At 37.3% G+C, this 14,231-nt stretch overlaps 1 protein-coding gene across 1 annotated transcript in view; it reads left to right on the forward strand.

Annotated features, from left to right (window-relative positions):
* The first annotated feature begins 8,452 nt into the window (after window positions 1-8,452).
* The window catches only part of LOC145675057 (uncharacterized), a 68,745-nt gene continuing 62,966 nt past the window's right edge, over window positions 8,453-14,231 (forward strand). The window contains exons 1-2 of the mRNA XM_081745423.1: window positions 8,453-8,506; window positions 12,035-12,224. Coding sequence (XP_081601549.1) covers window positions 8,453-8,506; window positions 12,035-12,224 — 244 coding nt within the window. The remainder of the gene's footprint in view (window positions 8,507-12,034; window positions 12,225-14,231) is intronic.

The raw sequence follows: 14,231 nt of genomic DNA on the forward strand, positions 1-14,231 counted from the left end.
ATATACAGTCTGACTCGTAGCCAGCCCAAAAATGTAGAGGGGCCCGGCTGAACTTAAGGGGTCCCGGTCCAACTATATGATAGTTCATCACCATATTATAGTGGATTTGCAAGCCTACCGAGAAAATTTTAGGGGGCAGCAAAAATTTAGGGGGGCCCGGCCTCCTAGACCCCCCTGGATACGAGCCTGCATACAGTACAATTAAATTTAGTGAATTCAACATAATTCTGGGTTTTAAGATTATTTCCTGTAACTAGAGTGTAGAGTAATTCTAAGTTTTGTTGAGTTTTCCAAGAAAGTGAAAACTGCACCTAATGGCAACGAACATGTATTGTAGAATTTAAAATACAAGTTGTTCATTGATCCCCAGTTTCAATATAACTCTTGCGAAACAAGCCTTATTATTCATTACTATCACTAATATTATCCTTTCTATTTATTTCTTTTACAAATTTGTTATTAAATAACTTGGTCACACAATTTTCCAGACAGAATTTTTAAGGTGTTCATGAGCAAGGAATCAAATCTTTTGTTACACTTTAGTTGTTTAACAAAGGACTAGTACCTACTTGCGTTGCTCTCGCCAATTTACTTAATAAAATATGAAATACGATATAAGGTATTTTAATTGAAAAAGATAGTATCCTATTAGTTATACAACCTTTCGTCAAACAATGTGTTAGAAACAAGCAGGAAAACTAACAAGGTTATACAAATATTAAGATCATGTCTTGCCCCCCCCCCACTTTCAACGCCCAATCGCCGCCACTGATTAATAGCATCCCACGCTGAAAACACAAAGAGCGAGGCCACAGGCCGAGCAAATACCGGGGTCTGGGGTGGAACCCTAGCTGGCCAAAGGCTAGCGAATTTATAAAATAATTATGTACCTTTGTTTTTTTTTAATTGTGTTCAGAGAGGAAACTGTGCGCCTTCCCGAGGCTAAGACGGGTCTTAGCCCCTCCCGAGGAGGGCGCAAAGGCACTGATGTGAGGAGGGCGCAGCGGCCATCGGGCCGGTACTTGATATGGCCAGTCCACCCCTGCAGCTATTATTGCTTCGTAGTAGGGGTTCTCTACCTTGTTTACCTGGTGGGGCCGCGATGGCTCAGTGGTGAAGCGTTCACCTCTGGTGCATGGGACCCTGGTTCGATCCCAGCTCGCGCTAAGTGAATTTTGGGGTGGACAAACACCGTGTGCGTGAGTTTACTCGGGGTTCTCCCACTTCCTTCATTTCTCATCATCACCGTCTCCTTAGCCTTGCCGGCGTAATGACGAGACGTAAAACTGAAATATTTCATTTTATTTTTGTTTACCTGACGCCCCCTTTCGAAACCTTCGCGCCTTCCTTCTTTCCAGCTTGTTGGTTATTTATACATGTTTTTCCCCTGACTCCTTCTGTGGTTTCCAATGCAGCGTTGATTTTTCAAATCTTACATAATAATAATAATAATAATAATAATAATAATAATAATAATAATAATAATAATAATAATAATAATAATAATAATAATAATAATAATAATAAACGTTCTTCCTTATCCTTAGTACTTTATAAAAGAATGTGCATGTGTGTGTGTGTGTGTGGTGTGTCATCACATTTTCACTTAGAACGGAGTCACCTAGAACGCACGTAGCCAGGATTTCGTGGAGGGGGGAGGGTCCGTGACATGAAATACTGTGGTCATTACACCAGGGGCTAGATCACTCTAAACTATTTTACTGTAACATTCTGTACTGTAACTATTTTACTGTGTTGGTTCGTTTAGCTAGAATTTCGTAATGGGGGGGGGGGGGCGGTCGAGACATGCAATTTTGAAGGCCCAAAAGCTCGATCAATCTAAACTACTTTACTATTAACAAATATTGGTTAGTTAGGGCAATAAAATGAGGATATGTTGGTAAGTATTTTAATAACAAACTATGAAGAAATCTCGAGTAAAATAATAAAAAACGTATTGAAAAAGATTTTACAACATTTACGTCCTTCCTCTCTTTATTCAAATATAACAATTTTCTTTTCATTATGACCTCAACTATTATAAAAAGTACATACTCAATAATGTTTTGTAAAATATTTTACAATGTCTGCGTCCCTTTCTCTGTTGAATCAACTGTTAACAACTTTTTTCCACATAAATTTTTATTTTTATTATTCCGTCAACTACTGTCTGTTCCAATTGACAGATTAAAGGAGCAGTAGAAAATTATTTTTGAAATAACATGTTTGATACTGCAAGGATGCGATGACGAAAAATCATGATAAAAAGTGTCCATGCTGTTACACAACGGCACTAAGCTTTCGGAAGCTTGAAATCTCTCTGACTAGTAGCAGAAATTCTGATAATTCCGTAACTTTTCTAGAAATTTCAAATTCCCTGACTCTTCCAGGTTATCTCGCTCGTCTCGCCATCATGTATTGCAAATAATACAAATTTCCTCATAAGAAAGAGTAACCAAAAGCTTCCTGTAGCTTTTTAATTTTAACGCTGATCCTTCTTTTTCCATTTCATTTTGTTTCATCCTTCCTTAATCTTTTTTCATTTCTAGTCTCGAACGGGGGGGGGGTCCGGATCCCCAGAGCCCCCCCTTGGATACGTGCCTGCCTAGAATCAGATAGTCACATAGTCACCTAGAGTCACATATAGCCATATAGTTACGTAGAATCATCTACAGCCACCTATACCCATAAAAAGTAATCTAGAGCCACTTAGAGTCACTTAGAGACATTATAGAGTCACCTAGAGTAACTTAGAGCACCTAGAGTCACCTAGAGTCACTTAGAGCTACTTAAGGTCATCTATAGCCATCTCGAGTCACTTAGAATCACCTAGAGCCACCTAGAGGCCCTTGGATACATTATAGAGTCAACCAGAGCCTCCTAGAGCCACCTAGAGGCCCTTAGATACATTATAGAGTCAACCAGAGCCTCCTAGAGCCACCTAGAGGCCCTTAGATACATTATAGAGTCAACCAGAGCCACCTAGAATCACCAAATTTTGAACATATATAGACCTGCACTACATCTAGTCACATACGAAGTCGTTTTCTACTTTGGACTCGAGAAGGATTAGAGGTGTCAACATAATGAAATCATATAGTGAAACATAGTGCCTGTGAGGTAGGCAACGCAACGGTTTTTTCATACGGTCCAGGTTGCATAACTCTCATCTTCCATATAGGGTGGGTGCGCCATATATGGAATACGTTCCTAATATGAAATACCAGACTATTTTGTCTACTATGTGCTGCCACCGAGAACAGTTTACGTAAACTTATACACAGTGACGCCCTCAGGCTGTGCATGAGTAGTTTGCTGCCGAACGATAACATAATATTTTCTTTTGCTGCAGAATACTTTTTTGAAGAACTTGAGTTTTTCTATCATTTATTTTCGGGCTGCTGAATATACGAAATGAGGCATTATTATTGTTGAGTTGATGATATTTAGATTACATATATAGTGTACCATATGGGCATAAAGATTCAGTACACGGAGAATCACGTAGACATGTGTAGGAAGAGAACTATCCAAAATGGCGATTTTCCTAATATGGAATACTAACAGCATCCATGGAATATTCCTAAATAGGTTCATATGTATGTGAACTAGAAGTGAAGAAAAATAACTCAATTGTAAGTTATATTAGACCTGACATATTTTAGACTGAGCGTTAGCGAACGTCTCCTAGTCGAGAAGTTTGGCATTTGTGTTGTCTGTCTACAGTATGTGTGTGTCTCGCGATAACTTCTGAACGCGTGAACCGATGCGAATAAAATTTTCACAGATTATTTATTGGTTCAAATGTCCCGACTGCCGTGTCATCTACAGTGCGAAGTGAACAGAACAGCACGATAGTACCGATTGAAGTAGTGAGTTTGCTACCACAACTACAGTCAAAACATCGCAACACACGTGGTCGAAAGCCAGATGAGGCGAAAGTAGTTACAAACGCTCCACACATAAACGATTTAGAAGCTGCCTGTACCTCATTACAGCGAGCCTTTACTTCATCATTACAACTAGTTGAGAAACGATTAAGTTTCCAAGCCCTGACCAATAAAATCCAATCGAAACAACCAAAGGAAAGGATATCACATGACGACGCGACTACAAGTTAGAAAGTTAATCCGAAGAGTCAGTGAGTGACTTCAGCGAAGATCATGAAATTTTAAGTGATCCTAATAATGATGACTATGATGAGGAATGTGAACATTGTAGTAAATTGTGGTAGCTAAGTGCAGGAGAGGGAGATTGGGTAAAATGCCCAATTTGTAAAAAATGGTCACACGAAATGTGTCCAATCAAAGGTGGAAAAAAATATGTTTGTGGCAGTGTTTTGTAAAGTAAAACTGGAATCAAAATTTGGACGCCTTAAAACACGCTAATCCAGGTGCTTGAACTGTTTCTTTTATATAGGTTTTTTCATTACTTTATTTATCGCACATAGTTTGCTTCCCCGAATATTTCGTTCTGTTACTTTTATTATTGGTCGTATCTAGTAAACACGCTTACTGCAAGGTAAAAGATACTCTGTATTATAGCTACTCGAAAAGTTAAAATATGTTATGTGATCAGAAGTATTCGGATATCTGGCTGAAAATGACTTACAAGTTCGTGGCGCCCTCCATCGGTACTGCTGGAATTCAATATGGTGTTAGCCCACCCTTATCCTTGATGACAGCTTCCGCTGTCGCAGGCATACTTTCAATCAGGAACGTTTCTTGGGGAATGGCAGCCCATTCTTCACGGAGTGCTGAACTGAGGAGAGGTATCGATGTAGATCGGTGAGGCCTGGCACGAAGTCGGCATTCCAAAACATCGCAAAGGTGTTCTATAGGATTCAAGTCAGGACTCTCTGCAGGCCAGTCCATTACAGGGATGTTATGGTCGTGTATCCACTCCGCCACAGGCCGTGCAGTATGAACAGGTGCTCGATCGTGTTGAAAGATGCAGTTGTCATCCCCGAATTGCTCTTCAACAGTGGGAAGCAAGAAGGTGCTTAAAACATCAATGTAGGCCTGCGCTGTGAGAGTGCCACGCAAAACAACAAGCCCCCTCTAAGAAAAACACGACCACACTATAACACTACCACCTCCAAATTTTACTGTTGGCACTACACACGCTGACAGATTACGTTCACCGGGCATTCGCCATACCCACACCCTGCCATCGGATCGCCACATTGTGTACCGTCATTCGTCACTCCACACAAGGTTTTCCCACTGTTCAATCGTCCAATGTTTACGCTCTTTGCACCAAGCAAGGCGTCGTTTGGCATTTATCTTCGTGATATGTGGCTTATGGGCAGCCGCTTGACCATGAAATCCAAGTTTTCTCACCTCACGCCTAACTGTCATAGTACTTGGAATGGATCCTGATGCAGTTTGGAATTTCTGTGTGATGGTCTGGATAGATGTCTGCCTATTACACTTTACGACCCTCTTCAACTGTCGGCGGTCTCTGTCAGTCAACAAACGAAGTCAGCCTGTACGCTTTTGTGCTCTACATGTCTCTTCACGTTTCCACTTCACTATCACATCAGACACAGTGGACCTAGGGATGTTTACGAGTGTGGAAATCTCGCATACAGACTACTGACACAAGTGACACCCAATCACCTGACCACGTTCGAAATGCGTGATTTCCGCGGAGCGACCCGTTCTGCTTTCTCAAGATGTCTAATGACTACTGAGGTTGCTGATAATGAGTACCTGGCAGTAGGTGGCAGCACAATAGACCGAATATGAGAAACGTATGTTTTCGGGGTGTCCGGATAATTTTAATCACATAGTGTATGTTGCTTTTACAGTCTGTTTCATCAATTTAGAAACATAGATCTAATAATGAATAAGTCCAGTCAAGTTCGATAATTATCCTTGTACTACGTAAGTAGTATAGATTTAGTGTGGTATCCATGAAAGAGATGCGACAGTTGATAAGAGATAGTTTATCGCTTGTTTAATTAAGGATAAGGCCAGATAGTGAGTATCGAAGGAGGTGATGCAATAGGGTCAGTTTTTTTTTCCTGGAGATAGATGACGAAAGGAAAGGTTGAATGACCACTACGAAGGTCACATTGGATGGTCCCTGTGCAGGACCACAATGGATGACCCTGGAAATGGCCCCCAGGACCCATAGCCCCTATGCAGGACCCATAGCCCCTATGCAGGACCCATGGCCCCTACGCTTCAATAGAAGCTACCTATTAAAAAGCAAATAAAAGGAAATGGTTTCCTTCCCTGCTTGCAGCTTATGTAATGGTTCGTAATATGTAAAATATTACTCATTGGTAAAAATATGGCCCCTGGAAATGACCCCAACCCATGACCCCTGAAGATTGCCCCCTGTGCAGGAACCATGGCCCCTATGCAGCACCCATACGAACAGAATGTGAGAACATTACAAGCTACATGTTAAAAAGGTGGGAGCAGATAAAAGGAAATGGTTCCCTTCCCTGCCTTGCAGGGCCCCTGGAAATGAGCCCAGGACCCCAGGACCCTATACAGGAACCACATTATGTATTCCTACGCTTCATTAGAAGCTACCTATTAAAAAGATGTGAGCATATATAATTGATTAGAAGCTACCTGTTAAAAAGATGTGAGCATCCCTCGACTTGATCAAAGTGAAAAGTTAAAAATAAGCCCCTCCCCCCCTCCTACAAGTATACTATGAAAAGGGTAATATTTATTAAAAATTATTTTTTTCTTACTTATGAGCTGAAGACTGAGTGGTACAGACGTCCTTCCTTGAGAGCCGTTGAAATTGAAATGAAGGAGCGAGAAGGCGTTTGGCGTGGCTTTAGTGACGTCAAGATTAACTTTGTACCGTATCAGAATGATAAAAGTGATTATAGACTTTAATTATTTACACGAATCACAGATTACTTGCAATCATCTACAAACATTTGTATGATTTGAACTTAATGAGAACTCTGAATAACAATCACGTGTAAGGTTAAAAACCTTTATTATTGACAACCATGAGTGATATCTAACAGAGTTAATCACAGATGGATCACGAGTTTATGTGTACGAGTTTAATTGATACTGATGATAGAGAAACCGATAATGACGAGAACTGATGGGTTATTGAACGCTTGCTTGCAATCATTTACAAACATTTGTATGATTTGAACTTAATCAGAACTCTGAATAACAATCACGTGCAAGGTTAAAAACCTTTATTATTGACAAGCATGAGTGATATCTAACAGAGTTAATCACAGATGGATCACGAGTTTATGTGTCTAAGTTTAAATGATATTGACGATAGAAAAAAATAAACCGATAATCACGAGAACTGATGGGTTATTGAACGCTTGCCCTATTACAAACTGAACTTGTATTTGTAAATATATATATATATATATATATAAACAATTTGGAAACGTTATTACTTAGAGATAACCAGAGAACGTCGAAAACATTTATTTTGTTATTACAATTTAATACGAGAAAATAAACTGTAACTTTAGAGATTAATGCCCCGAACTGAACAATTATTATTGTACGGATTCAATGTTCACAGTGAGAACATTGACCATGCCCCGCCTATATACAATAAAGCACACGGACTTATGGGTAAAAAAAAAATGGTTCCGCCTATACTAAATAAAGTACTTATATATAAATCCCCTTGCTCCCTTTTTCTATATATTATAATTGTTGCTACTGAGAGTGCCTTTTATAATAATTAATTGTGTGATTTTACGTGTGTGTGTTTGCGATTTTTAAAAAGTTTGGACGACCAGCGAAAACTGTAAGTTATTATTGTAGTTGATATAAATATTCACACATATTCACTGACGCGCCTTTTGTACATTAATATTTAAACCTAGGGCTAACGAACAAATGTAAAATTGTAATTCACTTCAAAAGTATAACACATATTCGTTATCGTACCACCACATGCATTTACATTGAAACGTGAGAAAAAAGTGATTAATTGTAAAATATTTTAGCATTAATGCTACGCGTTTGTTTAAAATGCTATTTATGTTGCGCGCTTACACAAAGATTTATTTTTAATTATAGCAAACATTTACAGAAATAATTTTAAAATTTCATTTCCATTTAACAAAAGTTGGCGAAGCCTTTTGTTACAATTGCACTTACGCGAAAGCGAAATAAAAAAAATTACTGTGTTCACCTAGCACATGTTGGTTTTACTTTTAAAATTGCACTTACGCGAACGCGAAATAAAAATTACTGTGTGCAACTAGCACATATTGCTTGCACTTTTTACAATTGCACGTACGCAAACATAAAATAAAAATTACTGTGTGCACCTAGCACATATTGGTTGTACTTTTTACAATTGCACGTACGCCCACCAACTTACATTTAAGAACGCATTATAAAATAGTTCGTATCATATAACTTCCGCGGACAAATTAGTTGCCTAGCACAAAATTTAAATTGCCTATCCATTATTAAGGTAAGCTAAGATGGCTATACTTGCTAACGCGCCTTTACTTGAAAACCACATGTTTTTTACTAAGGTAAGCTAAGATGTTTATACTTGCTAATGTGCATTAGTGGAAAACCATATTTTTTTTACTAAGCTATTGTAACGTAACCGTCGCTAACGCGCCTTTACTTGAAAACCATATGGTTCCTTAATAAACTAACCTAAGATGCCTATACTCGCCAACGCGCCTTTACTTGAAAACCACATGGTTTTTTACTAAAGTAACCTAAGATGTTTATATTTGCTAACGCCACCTATGGTATTGTGACCGTCGGTAACGCGCCTTTATTTTAATGGAGCATTATTCACTTTTGATAATAATGTATAAAATAATTATTATTATTTTGTTTTAACTTGTTGCTACGCGTTTGCTAATACTGAATAATTGCTTGGAAATGCACACCGACTTTGCCCTCCCCTGAACCATATGGTTGCGCGACGGTTTTACCCTGCCCTAAACCACTTGGTTGCGCGACGGTTTTACCCTGACCTAAACCACTTGGTTGCGCGACGGTTTTACCCTACCCTAAACCACTTGGTTGCGCGTATGCTTTATCCTGCCCCGCCCACATAAACGCACGCAGGTTTTTTACATGTACACCGACTGCTACATGTTTAGAACTAATAAATGTAATTATTGTACGCATGCTTTCGTATAAATGCAAGTATTTTTCCCGAATGGACTTGCACTGCTACACATTAATAATAATAATAATTGTATGAATGCTTCCGTATAAATGCAAGTATTTTTCCCAAATGGACTTTTACTGCTACATGTTTAAAACTAATAAATATACGTATGCTTCCGTATAAATTCGCGCACGTTTTTTTTTCACGAATGGACACCAATTGCCACGCTTTTAATTTTATTTAATGTAATTATTGTACGCATGCTTCCGTATAAATGCACGCACGCATAGGCACCAATTGCCACGCTTTTAAAATTAATCACTGCTATATTTTTATACATCTACAATAACAAATACTAAATATAATTGATTTTAAAACACGGAAAAGAAGAACAACCTGCGATCGGCTAACATTTATATGTTGGAAATACTTTTAAATAGTGTAGAGTACCATCATTTGCTTAACGCACATAGTGACGAATACGATTTTCATAAGTATTCATAAAATAATTGTAGAAAAAAAGATTATCAATTTGAAATATTTCATTTCTAGTACATACTAAATAATTTAATGCTAAAAATGATATTAAACTTACCTTTATATATAATCTTCTTTTAATTACATTTCGAAACCACATTTTGAAGTATACGTATTCTAAGAACCGCGTGGACAGGAAGTGACTCAACTTCCTGTAGCAGTGTTGGTAAATCTTAATACTTTGTGTTTAGTTAGAGAATGGTAATGGAAGATTTTTGATTTAAAGAGATTAATAAATAAGCAATTATTATGAAATGGGGAATTGTTTTTGGTATACTTTAATTACAAGTGCAGAAAAAGTATATGTGTTGCCTAGTTTGTAAAATAAAAATAAATGAAAATGCTTTAGGTCAATTTGTATTGTAGCCTGTAGGAATATGAGCCGATTCACTACCCTTTATGATATTTAGACTGCAAGCCACAGACTATAATGTAACACATTTGCTTATTTTATGGATTTTGCGATGGATTATTTACGCAAACTAGAATGCGAAGACAATTTAGTAAGATACATTGTGTTAGTAACAAACAAAATAGGGGCAAACTAAGAATAGTCAAGGGGTAAACTAAAAATGATCAGGGACTATTTAGGGAATAATCAAAGGGCCCAACCTAAAGATAGTCAAGGGGGGATACTAAAGATAGGCAGGGACTATTTAGGGGATACTTAAAGGGTAGTTACCCCATACTAAGGATATTCAATGACTATTAGGGGGTAATTAAAGGATAGTTAGCCCTTACTAAGGATATTCAAGGACTATTAGGGGATACTTAAAGGGTAGTTAGCCCATACTAAGAATAGTCAAGGACTATTTAGTGGATAATGAAAGGGGGTATACTAAAGATAGTCAAGGGGTAGTTACGGGATAGTAAAGATGGTCAGGGACTATTTAGGGTATACTAAAGATAATCAAGGGGTAGTTACGGAATACTAAATATGGGCAGCGACTATTTAGGGGATAATCAAAGGCTAGTTAGCCCATAGTAAGGTTAATCAAGGAATAATCAGGGAATATTAAGAATGCTTAAAGGCTAGTTAGCCCATAGTAAGAATATTCAAGGACTATTAGGGGATACTTAAAGGGTAGCTAGCCCATACTAAGGATATTTAAGGACTATTAGGGGATACTAAAGGTAGTCAAGGGGTATACTAAGGATATTTAAGGATTATTAGAGGATAATTAAAGGGTAGTTATTCCAAACTAAGGATATTTAAGGACTATTAGAGTATATTTAAAGGGTAGTTATCCCATAGTAAGGATAATTAATCAGCATTTAGGGGATATTAAGAATGCTTAAAGGGTAGCTACCCCATACTAAGAATATTCACGGACTATTAGGGGGAAGCTTAACTATAGAGTGCTGAATGAGGACTTTTTTTTGCGATACTTAGTTTGAGAATAAATATTGCGGTGGGGGCGCAGTACAGAATGAGGACCTTTTGTTTTGGTATATTTAGTTTGAGAATAAATATTGCGGTGGGGCGCAGTACAGAATGAGGGCCTTTTCTTTTGCTATACTTAGTTTAAGTATAAATTTTGCGGTGGGCCGCAGTACAGAATGAGGGCCTTTTGTTTTGGTATATTTAGTTTGAGAATAAATATTGCGATGGACAGAATGGGCTTTAGGATATTTTGCAATTGGAACAAGGCTACATACATGTGTACTGTTATTGGAAACACGTATAGAATGTGAATCGGAAAAAAAATGCACAGACACGTGTTGTTTTATGAACCCGTTTGCAGACGACTTAATACTATACTGAATGCTTTTGAATAAGGCCGCTAGGTGGCAATACTTACCACATGATTGCGTTAAAACATGCGTAAACTTGTTTAATGTAATGACATATATATTAATATATATTCCGTTTTAATATCATTTTATTGTACGCCGTTGGACGTAACGTGTTGTTTACCCCTGACTTATTATTAGTGCTAATACTAGTACTGAATTAAAAATATAACATTTAGTAAAAAAATATTATTACTGTTTTACAGTGTGCAGTTGCAATATATAAAAATTAGCGAGGCCATTTTTATCAGTTTTTGAAGAACAACTAAGAATTAGAAGGTGAGTGTATTTCATAATTATTATTATTAATATATTTATTGAAAACACTTGGTAAACAAGACTTTTTAAAACCAATTTATTGAACATTTCTTGAGCTGAGCTTGTTTTCTAACCATTAATTATTTAACCAACACTTAGTAAACAAGACTTTTTAAAACCAAGTTATGAACATTTCTTTAGTTGAGCTTGTTTTTTAACCGGTAATTAATAAACAAGTTTCTTTTATAGTTTTTTTCAAAGCAAGTTATTGATTATTGACTGTTTTGCTAGATTTTTTTATTACATAGAACTCAAAATTTTTCTTTTTCTTTTGTTTTAGATGGATTTCCTGTGTTCAACTGGTGAGTTCAATATGATTGATGAACTTTTTCTGCATGAAGTTTTACGCGGGCTTGATGACTATTCTCGTGTCTTCAGTACGTGGAAGGCGATAATGGAGCTGCAGCGATTAGGTCATCGAGCCAGTGTAAGATGTGATGCTTTACTACACGCTCTTCGTGCTTTAGAAGGTAATGACCTTATACTTTTAAATCATTGCGTTTCAGCCGCCGATGTGCTTGAGTTATTTGTATATGGATTTTTTCGTAATAAGGAGTTTTACAATTATGCTCAAGACAGATTTATGTATTTAATGGCATGCGGAGAAGGGCAAATAGATAGAATAAATAATACAGAGTTATCCAACTTTTTTGATTTTGGGTCGCGATTTGTTTTGGATGAATCTTTAATTCCATCTGAATCACCCATAACTGTGACCCCTCAAGAAAATTGTAACTTGAGTGATGAAGACTTGGCATTTTTAGATGGAGTAAATCTAAATTCCGATGAAGAACAAGAAGTGAGGAGATTGGTTAAAAATGTGGACGATGCTGTGGTTAAACCCACGCAACAAGTCCAGGGACAAAATCCTGTATACAATCAGCCTTGTGTACAGGATAATCATGGTTATGGGGACCAATCTGATCCTCAACCTGGACCCTCACATGCTCCTGACCCCGTGTTTGTTGGATATGGGAGCAATAATAAGAAAAGTACAAATAGTACTGATTGTAGTACTAGTGGTAGTACTAGTAGTAGTGGTAGTGGAAATAATAATGAGGGGGAAAATCAGAGTAATAATAACTTCGAAGTAGTAAGAGAGAGCAGAAAACGGTTTCGTAAGTTTCACCTTACGGGCCATGAAATCGCGGTTAGACCTGTGGATAATGAAAGACGTATTGATAATCCGCAGGCCTATATTGAAAGCTTATTTAATTTTGCATTAGAACATGTGTTATCTAATGCACGCCCCACTGATTATATTGGACTATACATTGATAGTAGCAATAGTAGAAATAACAAGTCTGTATATGTTCCATTTAGAAGAAAACCCGATTTTTCTGCTCAAACTGTCCTTTCCTCAGTTGAACGAGTTTTAAATTCAAATGAGGATTTCCTTTTGGGGCATGAGGTATTGTTTCGCTTCCATGTAGCGGAGAGTATGCATGGAAACGGAAGAAATGCAGCAAGTGCTGTTGAAAAGTATTCCAAACATCAAGATTATTTGGAAAAGCGTTTAATACGCATAGAAAACAATAATATGTACTGCCTACCCATGGCAATTGTTTGGGGAATTACAAAGCACACCGCAAGTAAGCAAAGTTTATATAAATTAAAAACAAGAGATTATGATACATGGGTTCTTAAAGCAGAAGTTCTCTGCGAAATGGCAGGAGTTGACGTTAAAGCAAAGGGTGGATGTGATTTTAAGGACCTGGATTTGATACAATCATATTTAAGTGGTGAGTATCAAATTGTGGTGTATGAGGAAGATGAAAATAATGACCGGGAATATATAGTACGTTACCCGGGAGAGTATGCAGAGAATAAAATCTTTATTTTCTATAAGAGAGGTGACACTGTTGGCCATTTTGAACCCATTCCATACATTAAAAAATTACTTGGAAAATTGAAGTATTGCTATTATTGTTTGCAAGCATATAATGGGTTAGCATATAAACATAAGTGTGAAACTCACTGTTCTCTTTGTGAATGCAAACACGAACGAAATTATGATAGTGATAAAATTAAATGTAATGCGTGCAATAGAGAGTTTGCTGAGGGTACATGTTTTCAGAATCATAAGAAATGTAATAAAGGCGGGAAATCTGTGTGTGATAATGTTAAGATCTGCAATAATTGTGGTATTATTTTTGATAACAGGCGTCGAAAATCAAACCATGTGTGTGGTGAACATTTTTGCACGACTTGTCGTAAGCATGTTGATATTACTCACACATGTTTTGTACAACGACAAGAGCCTGTACATACTGATAGGTTTATGTACATTGCATATGATATAGAAACGATGTTAAAGGCACCAAATGCGCGCGGTGAAAGGGAACATGTGGTAGTACTTGTATGCTGTAAGCATATTTGCCACAACTGTATGAATAAAGGTATCGATGAGTCCTGTAAAACATGTGGTGATAATAATGGAAATCGTTCGTTTTCTTTTAAGACAATGACGGACTTTA

Source organism: Thermobia domestica, chromosome 18, assembly GCF_964235325.1.
Source record: "Thermobia domestica chromosome 18, izTheDome1.hap1.1, whole genome shotgun sequence".
In the NCBI taxonomy this organism is placed as follows: domain Eukaryota; kingdom Metazoa; phylum Arthropoda; class Insecta; order Zygentoma; family Lepismatidae; genus Thermobia; species Thermobia domestica.